This window comes from Mytilus californianus, unplaced genomic scaffold (assembly GCF_021869535.1).
Source record: "Mytilus californianus isolate M0D057914Y unplaced genomic scaffold, xbMytCali1.0.p SCAF_2, whole genome shotgun sequence".
NCBI lineage: Eukaryota > Metazoa > Mollusca > Bivalvia > Mytilida > Mytilidae > Mytilus > Mytilus californianus.
The window spans coordinates 93601812-93615933 of NW_026262668.1; the positions used below are offsets into that span (position 1 = coordinate 93601812).

Here is a 14122-nt window from a genome sequence, read left to right on the forward strand (position 1 = left end):
TTTCTTAGCGTAATTTGTACTTATCTCCCATGCCTATCAATTTTGCACTTAAAAATACGTGTCTCATCCTAGCGTTTAAAAGACATCTCAGTTCCGTTAGGGCTAAGGAAAATAATTTATTTGGCCTTTGGTATAATGCAGAATGCACGAAGTCTCTAATTACAAAAACTAACGGGCGCACATATCAACCAATCAGGATTAGCTATACTCTTAATTCTGAATACCATGTTGCGCCCATAAAATCTAATGGTGTATTGTAACCTATAATATAATTATTTCTGTGACTGCGTCCTAAATTAATTTGTAAGATCCTCTACGATAGATAATTCAGCTGATCTGTAATATTCCATATTCATGCCTTATATATAATGTTCTGTGTTACGACGCTAGATAAAAAATGACGAGAAAAGGATAACACCCTCCCGGCCAGGGAAGAACAAAAAATTTGCTTCCGCAAATTTACCAATCTAACATTGTTGGGCTGTTATTTAGACGAATTGTATATATATATACAACACAAAGCCGTGTTTGACAATGGATTTATTGGATATTTCATAGGACAACTCAATGACGGGGGATAAAATCCTGATGTCTGTGACGTCACAATTCCTTTTCTTTCTTTTTTCGAACTTTGCCTAAAACAAACTTTAGAAAGTACCGGTACTTTTGTCGTGGTGGCATTCTTGGTTTTACAGCTAACTCGATCGTGTTCTTTCTCTACATGGTCACTTAAGTTGTTCTAGGTAGGAAAACCTGGGTATTGGGTCACCATATTATACGCCCAAAAATTTTACACTCCTTCCTCAAATGACTCCTTGACGACATCTTTCTTGTGTGGATCATCAGATGTTGTGAACTGAATCCAAGAATTAACTATGTCTTTCAGCGGTATCAGTCCATCTTTGGGATTCAGCAATTCAAAGCTTTTTCGTACCAAGTTCTCATTTTCATGGCCAAATGCTTGGAAAGCAATGATATATTCACTGAGTTCAATCGATCTGTCTTTATTTGTGTCTATGACGTCAAACAGGACATTGAAACATTCGGTCATCTTTGCAGTGTATTTTGCTTTATCTGCTTGGTATTCTGACCCACATCGCTGCAAGAATTGATCCAAAGATATTTCTCCATCCTTAGACTGCAAGATGTATTTGATCCACCATCCTTCCATGTCAATTTTTACCCCCTTTGCTTTGTCGCCAAGAAGTTTATGTAGTTCGGCAAATTTACTGCGGGATTCCTCGACATCTGCAAATGAAATTTTTCCATCATGATTCACATCCAGTGATTTGTACCAGAGCTTCCATTTGTGGTTCAAGAATTCCATTGTTCTGTAGAAAGAATAGAATAATGCTATAAATGAATGCTTTTATCTTTCTTAAAGTAAATACTAGTAATATATTTATTTTACGGAGGCAACAATTTATGGTATATCTATTTGTGAAAAGAGTGTCGTCGTAAGCGTCGTAAGATATAGGTACATTAAATGGTGATCAAGAATTATTTGTATCACAAAATTAAAATAGACTTTTATAAAGATAAAATTTAGGAGGGTATCGGAACAACAGGGAAAAATATATAAAACGTGTTTCTGGAATAATTTTAATCAAGTACGCACGCGTCTTTAAATTGTGATAACCAAAATAAACAAACATTAATGAGCATAAAACCAAAACGGTCTAAGTGCATGGAACGAACATCTAAACCTAATGTCAATTTTACCTCCGATAGTTGCAATATTAGTGTTACCAAAATTAACTTGCAATTAAGACGGAGAATTTAAACAAAATTGGTCCTTTGAAGCATTTTTTCTTTCAGCGATACAATCGATTAAAAACATAAGTTCTATCTTGGTAACACAAAGTGTTAGTTTTCATCAGGTTTGTTTTTTAAACTGGCAACTAAACCCTGAATCAAGAAGTCAGTAAATCCGCTAAATATCAAAATGAAAACATTTTTTCAATAATTGATAAGAATCCTATATTCGATTCAAATCATGGAATTGACAACACATATATATCATCTCAACACTTAATTTGTAATGTATAAATGCCACTCAAAATAAATGAAAAAAGTTTTGAAATGTTTATACAAGAATACGAGATGATATCCATACAGAAAAGGGAATGCTAGGTTGAAAACGGTTCGATAGGGGTAGATAATAAAAGAGTAAAACAGCCTGATTTTTAAAATACCGAAACACTTAAGAACTAGCTGGGGGTCGGCATGGCGTTTATTTGTAACAACGACTTGGCATTGAAAAATAAATCACTGATAAAATCTGTGTGATATATTTGTATGCTCTTCAGATATACGATCAATTAAAACAAGCTTTTATTTTCAATTGTGTTTGTTGGGTTTTTTTTTTTTGTACTATATAAGATCCGATTCGAGTTTATACGGCCTTTTTTGTTCTCTCTTAGTCGGGGGATTCAGTTGTTGGACATAACACTTGAAATATGTTTGTGCATTTATATTTATTTTCAAGAGTCATATGATTAACAACTTTAATACGCTGTAGAAAGTTTGTGTCATGAAGAAAGGTAATCAAATAGAAAATGTCACTTGAAAAAAGGACCGTCATTATACAGACAATTAACACCTTCTCCTTGGGTAATGGTATTTCTAAATGCTTCTTCATCAAATTAGTTCTCTCTGTGTCACTTCACATTTTGTAATGCAGCGTCAAGAATGTTTAAAAAATCTTTAAAACGTACTGCTGGAAAAAACCATTAAAATAAGAAAGTCAATAATCATCACCTCCAATCACCAAAATTTTATTATTTGCACGTTCATTTTAATTCTATTGTGATATAATTCAGACATATTAAGATGGATTGTAGCCTCTTCATGTACAGTTTGCAGAACAAGCAATTGCATTGATAGGATGGCGCTTTTATGTAACCTTATCGAAAATGGGGATATAAAATTGAGAATGGAAATGGGGAATGTGTCAAAGAGACAACCCGACCAAAGAGCATATATATATATATAATAACTTAGCTAGGAAAAACATTTAAATGTAGTTTGGTCCACGTATAAATGTTTTCTCTCGTGGTCTAGTTTTGTCACGAGAAAGAAAACAATGCTTTAAACTAAACCTCGATTCATTATTCCTTCAAAGTTTGGTTCAAAATGGTCCAGAAGTTTCAAAGATTATGTAAACATTAACGGACGACAAACCAAAATTCAGGAAAATAGCTGATACAAGTCCTCAGCGAGAAGGCATAAAAGATAAATAATCAAACCACGAACTAGGTGTGTACTTACATGAGCAACACAATGTTTGCCACATATTGAGCATGATCTGCTTACCCTACCTGAGCACCTGAAATCAACCGGGTTTTTTAATGGGGTTGGTGTTGCTCAGTCTTTAGTTTTCTATATAAATAAATGTTTGTCTTTCGTCGTTTATGTTTTTTTACCATGGCATTGTCATTTTGTTTTCGACTTGTGAGTTTGAATGTCCCTTTAGTATCTTTCGCCTCGCTTTTACACGCTGCAAGCAATTCCCCATCATGTACGAACCATACTTCTCGCGGGACTCGTGTAGTATAAGTGCACAACGAAAGCCGTCCCGCTGATTTTGACCATTGCAGTCACATAACTCTATGAGAACAAATCTTGAATGGCCAGACATTGATATACAATATTCGTACAGTGTAGGAAAATATAAAATTTATTTGTACAAGCTTTAAAAACTGAGAAAAAAAACGAGACTTGCCGACCTTTTCTCCTGTTTCGTAGCGAGTACAAATAAGTTTTATATTTTTATAGACTGTACTGAGTTTTATCGTTTGTTCTTATGTTGTAATATTATACCACAGCGTTGCTGTATATCTTATTTGGTTTTTTTTTTGTGTTTTGCTTTGTTCATAAATCAGGTAATTAGTTATCTGGTTTGAATAGTTTTAATTTTGTCGAGTCGGGGCCTTTTAAAGCTTGCTGTGCGGTGTGGTTTTTTTATTGTTGGAGGCCAAATGGTGATCTATAATCATTTGGTCTCTTGTGGGTAGTTGTCTCATTAGCAATCATACCACATCTCCTTATTTTATATAGATATTGGTTTCAATTGCGATAAGAATTTAAAAATGGTGAAATTTTGTCTTATTTCTTATCTCATTTTTGGTTCACCTTATTGGTAGATCAATAAAATTGAGAATGGAAATGGGGAATGTGTCAAAGAGACAACAATCCGACCAAAGAGCAGAAAACAGCCCGAGGCCACCAATGGGTCTTCAACACCGCGAGAAAATCCCGCACCCAAGACAATTCCAATCAAATGTAATGCATTAAAAGTTCTAAGCACTCTCTAAAGAATAGTGACAAATACATGTAAATTGTATCAAACTTCAACGTATATTCTATTAAAATGGGGAAATGCCTTTAAACGAAGAGTTCCCTGATAAGAAACCTGGCAATAAATCTGAAAATTGCGTTAATGGTCTGTTCCAAGAAAGCATTTTGCCCCTAATATGGAAAAGAAGATGTGGTATGATCGCCAATGAGACAACTCTCCACAAGAGACCACATGACACAGAAATTAACGGCTATAGGTCACCGTACGGCCTTCAACAATGAGCAAAGCCCATACCGCATAGTCAGCTATAAAAGGTCCCGAAATCACAAATGTAAAACAATTCAATTGAGAAAAATAACGGCCTAATTAATGTACAAAAAAATGAACGAAAAAAATATGTAACACAGCAACAAATGACAACCACTGACTTGGGACAGGCACATACATACATAATGTGGCGGGGTTAAACATGTTAGCGGGATCCCAACCCTCCCCCTAACCTGGGACAGTGGTGTAACAGTACAACAGAAGAACGAACTATAAAAATCAGTTGAAAAAGGCTTAACTCACCAGATGGATACAAATAGAAATACATATAACAATAACACGTGGACGTGACCGGGTACTTGTACATCCCAACAACAAAAAGACAATAAGTACAGATCTGAGAGTACTCTCAGTTACTGACAGCTAGTTCAAAGCCAATAACAACTAATATAAAAAATCATGCATCTAAGACTAAATTATCAATCAGTACAAATCCAACATCCAACGGATTTAGTGTAAAGACGTCATAAACAGTCAGAGAAAAACATGACCTTGTGCTAAGCATTCTCTCTTTGTCTAGTGGCTGTCATTTCTCCTGTCATCAACCCCAGTAAACCAACTTTTCATTACCTATGTACATTTTGTACTTGACGTATAAACTAATTTGTTTGTGTCCGGAACATGCATGAAATATTTGCCCAATGAATATAAAGCCAACAACAACCAAGCTACCTTTTAAAGATCCTTTTGAATAATGATGTTGACCAGCAAGACAAAATCTATAAACAGAATCGACATGACAAAAATAGTCAGTCGATTCTTTATAGGAATGACGGTTTTCACCATTTTTATTGCGAAACTTCATATATAGCAAAACTGATCGACATAAAAAGATCTACAAGTAAGTGAAACCTTCGAAATGACCTTGTAGGAGTTGTTGTCCTTTAATGGCGGTTTTACTCTTTTTTGCGTTTTTTTTGGTGAAAACTATATAGTAGCAGATAAAAAGGAAATACAAACAGCAAAAATTATCTTCAAAATAACATCTTCCAATGAGTCAAATGATCAAAGTTATCGGTCGATAATCATTGCTTAAAGCAATTATTTGCCTTGAACTACGATTTTTAAAAAATTTTGCGTTTTTGTTTATTATCTTGGAAACTATTATGATAGAGAGAAACAGTTTCCGACAAAAGTTATTAGAATCTGGGATGAAACATCTACGAAAAGTCAACATTACTAAAATTGTCAATCAGCTCATTATAGAAGATATTGACCTTACATGAACATTGTTACCCGTTTTGCGTTTTTGGTATTATCTTGACAACTACATTTTGTAGCCGACTATACGGTATGGGTTTCTCTCGTTGTTAAATGCCGTACGGTTGTCTATAATTGTTTACATCCACTTCAGTTGAACTTTGGTAATCATACCACATCTCCTTATTTTTATACAATATATATATATAGAGAGAGATACGCTGTGAGCATCATACATGATAAGTAAGATAAAATTTATAAATAGGTGAACAAAACTGAACGTAACTAAATGTGTGGATCGACTTCTAATAGGAGTTACGGTCCCTTAATGAGATTATAGACAACTTTTTTGCAGTTTTACTATCATCTTTTAATCTTTAATAGATAGCAATAAGGGTGAAAATAAATATCAACATGGCATAAGATAAAAAGAGCCTGTAGTTAACAAATTCAATCATCAAACAAGAGGCTACTAGGTTCCTAAGAGCCCAAATCCCTAACCTTGCAAAATTGTGCCAATTTAATGTTTATTTTCAACTTTATTCCTATCAGTTTTGCTTGCCTGTTTGTAGATTATCTATTCAAACTCTATCTATTATAGTTTCAAAAATGTATAAAAAGTGTCAATTAATGACATTTACTCTTATAAGGAGTCAAATGACGATTTCTTTTATGTTGGCCTATGTTGATATATTATAAGTTGAAAATTATAGCAAAAACGCAAATAAATCATCTTCTAAGGGCAATGACTCCAATTAGGGAACAACCATTTAACTTTAAAAAGGGGGTACAGGTTTTTTTCAATGAAGTTTCATATTGATTTTTTTTTTCAACAGATGGACATAATTATTTTTTTTACAATCAAATCATTTATTTTATTTTTTTTGGCTGACCAAGTCGAAACAGAATTTTTGTGCAATGCTCAGAAAGCAAAAGATGTGTGTTTTCCAATTAAATGACTGACACTTAAAAAGCTGGTATATACAATAAAATTGTTTTGATAGAACTTACACACATTTAATGTTGAATTCTTTATTTTTCTTCACTATGGAATCTATGATTTTTTCACCAAAAAACATAACCCTCCCCCTCCCTTTAGATTAATGGTTTGTTCCTTCATAAATCAATTTATAATCATTTCTGTTATGTTAACTTATTTGTAAAACTAATGATACTAATAATTTTCTAGTTCTTCTCTATTTATAAAACTTTTCATGTTTACTGCCTGAAATGCAATAAATGGGCAAAAATAATTATTAAAAGAAAAAAGCTTACATAACAGTTCAGTTGAGTTGACTTATTGGTTGATTTTATCTTGCTGATTGCTAATAGTTTCTCTTTGTCTGTAATAGTTTTAAAAATAATTTCCAAAACCGCAATAAAATTTGCTAATTCAGGACAATTAGTCCTATAAAGGAAAATACCATGTAATAGTTTCGTGCGTTCGAAATGCTTTTCTACATTTACCTTTATCGAGAAATTTCAAACCCAAATATTTGATAGCCAATGATGTATTAGATTTTACTGTTGATATTTTCCATTAACAGTTCCACTGGCTCTATTCATTAATGTTTTCAAGAAGAAGGGGAAAAAACGCAAAAAATTGGTAAAAATTGACATTCACTACTAGTTAATTAAAAATTTCGGACAAATTGTGCTCTTTAAAATGTCTCTCTTGTTTTAAATTTTCCAATGATAAATTCAGAAAGTAAGATTCCGTCTCCCTCGGGCAAAGTTGACCTAATGTGTATTTGGCTATATCTTTTAGGATTTTTTGGTCATATAGCTACACAAGTGTTGAAATATTAAAAAATATAGTCATATTTTCATTGTTTATTAAAGTTTTCAAGATAATTGACAAACACGCAAAAATAGGTATCATGCATTGCCATTTAAAGGCAATAATTCCTATAAAGATTTGCCTGATATTTTTTGTTGAAATAGCAAATAAGGTAGATTTTTGACATTCTGGGCATTTTGGTGCCCGTCGACCGTCAGATTTTCTTCATTTGTAATTGTAAATTAGAAGAGAAGATATTAGACAAAATACTTGCATTTACCCTTATGTTCTATTTTTAGTCACGATAGTATATTGGTAGGAAGAAAAAAAAACATAAACCATTATACTGGATATCCTCAAAGATTGTTCAGCCAAATTTTTGTTTAAATTCAGAGGATATGACTTTTGAAATGTTTACGACAACAGAAGCCAACTGATGGCAATAGCTCACATGGTTCATAGGGCCAATTGAGTCTAAAATGAAAATTGGCACTATACTGACAAACTCATTTGATTGTAACTAACTATAAAAAGGATAAAGTTGGAGTAAACTTGTGTAATTAAAGAATTTACCACCAAAAAGTCTGTCCTTCATCAATGTCTGAAATATTATTACACCACAATCCATTTACTACTGATATGATATAATATTCATTTCATCTCAAAGCGTATATATACATGCGTTAAGCAAAACGAATGCATAATAGAGTAAGCCATGCTATATATTTATAAATGCATTGTGAATGATAGGCGTTTACCCTATAAGAAACATATGTTATTTACAGAATAAGGCGAAGATTTGTTTTAAACGCAGTAATCTTTGGTTTTTAGTGTTATATAAATCATTTTGTTAATGTGTGTATCAAATAAAAATTATTTAAAGTCGGTAAAAGCATACATTAGCCCTTTAGAGCTTTTGAAAAAGATATATATAAAACAAACGAATTTGCAAAAGATGTTTCCATAAAGACAGATAGAACAGATATGAACTTATCCAAAGTTAAACATCTATGTATTAATGATTTAAAAACGACATTTTTTATCAAGGCTTTTATTAACATGTTAATGCATTGAACATATTTAGTAGTTTGCAATGTGACGTCACGTTTCATTCTTTCATGATACCTCCACAACTGTAATTCCAAGGAAGACATATTTCATGGAGCGCTCCTTAAGTTAAAATGGCATAATTAATTAAATGGTTTTCACCGGTGAGGTAGATCACATGGTAGAACATTAAGGTAAAAATAATGTTTGTAGTTTTTAAAATCCTGTTTCGAAAGCCTGTTTAACGGGATCAGGCTTGCTAGCATCATCTGACGTTACAAATGCTATCCAGGCATTAACAATATCCCGGAGAGGAATGAGACCATCCTTGGGACCCATCAGCTCAAATGCTTTTCTTACTACAGGCTCGTTTTCATGTCCAAAAGCTTGAAAAGCTATCACGAATTCGTCAGCTTCAATTGATCTATCTTTATTTGTATCAATAACGTCGAATATTTCGTTAAAACATTTGGAAATTGTGCTCACAAAAGCAGCTTTATCCTTTGTATACTGTCCAGAAAGATCTGCCAAAAAATCAGATTCGGATACTTCTTTCGTTGGGTTTTTCAGGATATATGTATTCCACCATTTTTCCATGTCGGCTCTTACTGATTCAGCTTTGTCACCAAGAAGATGATGAAGGTTTGTAAATTTACTACGAGATTCCTCTACGTCAGCCATGGAGATTGTACCATCATGGTTGACATCTAATGACTTGTACCAAAGTTTCCATTTTTGATTGAGGTAATCCATTTTAGTCTGAAATATTTTATGATGTAAACTATGAAATAAATAGTACATGTATCTTTGTATTTCCTGTGGCTGTATTGGTTTCGGACTGGAAACAGTGAAACGAAGGAAGAAAAGAAAGGTCACGCGAGACAGAAAGGGGTGACATGCACATGAAATGATGTTTAATAACACTAGAGCTGTTAGTTTGCTTTGTCCTAAATATGCATTCTATTGAAGCTACTGGACGTTCAAGCGTAAAAATAAGTTAACATTTCAATAGAACAATCGAAAGGTACAGTGTTCTTTTTGGAATATCAAACTGCACGCTTCCCGTTCTTTTACTGCGATTTATATGAATTCAACCTAACGACACAAATAACCAAAAATACATCTAGACGCTTACATAGTCTTAAACAAACAATAGGTATCTATACAATATATTATCCATGAATCACCCCAAGTAAAAAACAGTGAAAAAATTAAAAACAAAGTATCAAAGATCACGCACCAACACCAAATTATCCTAATAAAAAATAAATAAATAAAATGCTTTTGGGCACTCAAGGACAAAGATTGCTTTCATTTTCCAATATGAACTTAAAATCAAATATTGACTTGTATTAAGCAATGGAACTCATTTAGGCAAATCGTATATTTTGAATTGGATTTTTTTGCTCTTTGTTCATAAATGTACATTTGTAATTGAAGATAGATTCATACGCCATGCACAACTTATGAAATTTTTAATCAAATAGTTTTTGAATTAAGGTTATTCAAAAAACACACCATTTTGTAACTTGAATATCTGAGTATAAGAAATCATTAAGAAATTGCATGACATTGGCTGGATAGGACCTAAAGAATGTTCACCTCACTGCACTATGTTGTTTTAACTAGAAATCAAAGGTGGTGATAAATCCTGATAGATACAGATATCAAGCCAGTAGCATAAAAGTTTTGATTGCATATCCCAAAAAACGAAGATAACCATTGACGGTGGTATTAACTTGTGATAGCAACATGAACATGTGGCGAGCTTAAGTGCAAAAGTAGTTTAAACCTGTTTTTCATATGAGATCTCACGCATACAATGTGCAATGCCCAGACTGGCCAAACCGGTTCAACTGAATTTCAATTCCCCCCCCCCCCTCGATAGTTATCTAGTTTAGTTTGCATACGTAAGACTACATTTTCTTCCTTTTTCACGTAGGTAAAATATATTTCATAGTTAATGTAAAAGGAGTTTCAATACAATTTATCAACTTAGTCTATCTAATTACTATAATTTGAAATACCAAATAGCTCCTAAATTAGCGAATCTCACCAACTAATTGGTCAGTGTTTCGGTACTGACATAAGTTTTCTCTTAAATTGTCTGTTGATAAATTACGAAGTTATCAAGAAATTGAGGTTCCAACTCCCACAGGCAAAGTTGACCTTGGTGAATTTGGCCATGTTTTAGGTTCCTTTTGTTCATATAGCTCTTAAAGTGTATAGGTCTTGTACATTCTTGGCTTTCAAATGTCCGGGTTTTATCGTTTATCGTGTCTGAAGGTAAGTCTTATAACCTTATGCCAAAACATAAAAAAGGAAAATCAATAACGGACTACAAAATCTACTCCAAAACACATATAAAAGCGTAAAGCGCACGATCTATTACTAAACCTTTAAAATTTCGTGGCCTACTTTATACATATATAAGCATCTATCGTGCAATATCAATCGGCGAATGCAACAGCGTGAGAGATTGATTTATATATTCAATTCTTTTTTTTTTTAATTATTGCAGAGTTAAACTGGAAATTAAAATATCAAATATATGTTTTTATCAATATTTCAAACAGATTATGACAGAAACTCTTAGAATAAACTCCTCATAGATACCAGGCTTAAAATGTTGTATGCAAGGCGTGCATTTCGTCTAGAAAAGACCCATCAGTGACGCTAAAATCAAGAAAGTAAAAAAGGTAAAATAAAGTTCGAGGGGACCCAAAATTCCGATAGGTTTTGACAAAGACTGCTAAGGTGATCTATTCCTAGGGTAGAAAATTCTTAATATTTGGAAAATTCAAAGTTTTATAAACAGTTAATTTATAATAATGACCATATCAATGATAATTCATGTCAACATATAACTACTGTGTCGAATAAATGCATATTAGTTTATACCTGTCATAACCTGCCATGCGTACAAAGAAATATTCTCAATATCAAAAGGTATCATTTATTTGATGCAGCTGATTTTAAGTTGTAAAATTGTATTTCATCTTCCTTTTTTTGTTACAGTTAATTACTTTGTTTATGTATTATCATTTCTTCTTAATGGCAGACGTTCAACAAGTTTGAGGTGTAATTTATTAAGAAAACTAATACCATGTGCCAATAAGTGCGAGTTAACCATATAACTGAATTATAATACTAATTAACATCACACGTATCTAATTAGAAGATATGCTTTGGCACATAAACTGAATGATTTTCATAATATCTCGTTAATACTTAACACGTGAGGATCTCTTGATTGCTATGTCCATTTAAGATGATCTATGCGGTACTGAATTGGAATCGCTATCAAGCCTTAACCTAATAACCCCTTTGTAAAAAAAAAAACACTGGATTTTTAATGACACGGCATTGTGCTTTTAGCCTGTCCTATTACATCATTATGCGCTGACATAAAAAAAAAATAAGAGATCTGTCGGAATCGTTCAGAATATATAATGATTTTATTCATAATTTGCATTACGCCATGGTTTTGTATTCACAGTTTCCTATTCATTTTTTTCACTGTCGGTTATTTAACCAACACGTCGGTAAAGATTTATGCGGACTGTTAACTAATAATTCCCCTGATCATTTTACCTTCCTTCTTTAAAAACTGAATTCCTTCTTAATACAAACGAATAGTCGGTAATATATATATAATTGTTTAACTTTTTTTTACAGTGAAGGGATCTTTGTGATACTTAAGAAACACTTCAACCTTAACCTGTTGATTTCAAAAGTTTCATCTGTATATACTTAGAGAAGAGACTTAACGTTTGCATTATATCAAATTGTTGTTATAGAATAAAAGTTGATGAGTGAGCATTGTGGAGCAAATGATATGGCATCAGTGTTTACAAGAAAAATGACAAAACGTTATGGAAATGAATATGGAGAAATATAAATTAACAACTATAATAATTCTGGGTACATGGGTTAACATGCCAAAGACTAAAAATTTAAAGAGCGAAAAAAGCATACATGCATAAACAGCCAATCAATTACTAATATATAAGAATAAGTCTAACAATTAAACTGTATTAATGCATATAATAAATTACAGTGTAAATGCATGTAATATGTTTATATTACAGAAACCATGCATCTTTGCAAAAGCTAATTCATGTTAAATATTATACGCATATATATTTCTCTATTGTCTCTTAATTTTTCCACACGCTATCAAGCTAAAATGGATTATGAAAAATTAAATGAAAGCTTAAGCAAAGCAATACGTTGGCAGCCTTATATGCATCACTTACTATAAGACACTAGTAGAGTATAGCATTCTTACCGTGTGGATGTAGATAAGTCCTAATGTCAGATGAATGAGGTGACCTTTACTTGTCGATGGAAACTGACTAGTGACCCTCAAGGTACTGGTGGCTTAAATGCTATGACAGATTATTATCAGTTGGACCAATGATGGCCTTGCTTTTTGGTAATAAGATCGGTACTTTCTTATCTTAACATATTTGATGCCATCTTTGGTATACCGATTTGTAACGTCACACCTGATTGGTTAGTATTGATTTGTCGTCTAACGATTTGTAGGTACTTGAGGTAAATTATCATGAAACTATTCTCGATAATTAATAAAGTTACCACTTCGAGTGTGCAATGTCAGTTGCATGCTTGTAATTACTGTTTAGACTTGTGATATTCTTTGTGTAAACATTAAGTACCCTAGTATATTTTCTCACTTCTTGAAGAAAAACAAACATCACTGTGGGCCGTTAGTTGCACTTCTTCCTTTGATTGCAAATCATGTAATTCAATTAATAATCACCATTTAAACATTGAAAAACAAAATGTATGCATTAAATACCATTCAATAATTAAGACTGTAAATTTCTTAAATGATGGTAAGAAATATCTTAGACCAAACGCACTTTGAGGATAACCGACTACTGACCATGCAATAGAGCATCGTTAAGAAATACTATTTGTCTTTTTATATATATATATATTATGGGATATATTTTATATAAGCGTGTATGGAAAAGCATCCTGTAAGAACACACGTAAGCATATGATGGCAAAGCGTGAACAATTAAGTCTTGACAAAAGAAAACCCAGACAAAAAAGTAAACAACATATTGGTGTAGAGTATTCCACGTAGGCACTAAACATTGGTCATGTAAAAACTCGCACTCTTTCACAAATTGTACATAGTACAGCTGACATGTTTAATGCGTGTCAAATAAGCACATGCGTATAGACGTAAATTTATTGAAACGGAGTGAAAATAATTTGTGCGTGGCGGATAACATTGTTTCTTATTGACTTTTGCCATATAAGTATGTTAAAACATCTTTCTCTGTCATTCGGTAGGGTATTATATTAATTTATCGCATCCATATGGTCTGACTATGTATGTAATATGTGAAGCTTGGCGCTAAAATATCAAATCGTCAAAAATCGTGCTAGTATTCATTAACGTTTTAGTTTGCAAAGCTTGGAAATAAAAC

General features: G+C 32.7%; 1 protein-coding gene across 2 annotated transcripts; it reads right to left on the minus strand.

Annotated features, from left to right (window-relative positions):
• Window positions 1-523: 523 nt before the first annotated feature.
• On the minus strand, window positions 524-13125 carry LOC127730423 (sarcoplasmic calcium-binding protein-like). 2 transcript variants are annotated; one of them, XM_052238835.1, is made up of 2 exons: window positions 12946-13125; window positions 524-1331 (listed from the first exon to the last, which is right to left on the minus strand). In XM_052238835.1, exon 2 carries the CDS (start codon window positions 1325-1327, stop codon window positions 791-793), a length of 537 nt encoding a protein of 178 aa, XP_052094795.1. In that variant the 5' UTR covers window positions 1328-1331; window positions 12946-13125; the 3' UTR covers window positions 524-790. The 2 variants fall into 2 exon arrangements, with proteins under 2 accessions (XP_052094795.1, XP_052094796.1); XM_052238836.1 differs by lacking the exon at window positions 524-1331 and adding an exon at window positions 8626-9413 and having other exon boundaries at window positions 12946-13081.
• Between the last annotated feature and the right edge of the window lie 997 nt (window positions 13126-14122).

Excerpts from the sequence above, each read along its gene's own strand:
- LOC127730423 (XM_052238835.1), bottom strand. The coding sequence starts at position 1,327 with ATGGAATTCTTGAACCACAAATGGAAGCTCTGGTACAAATCACTGGAT.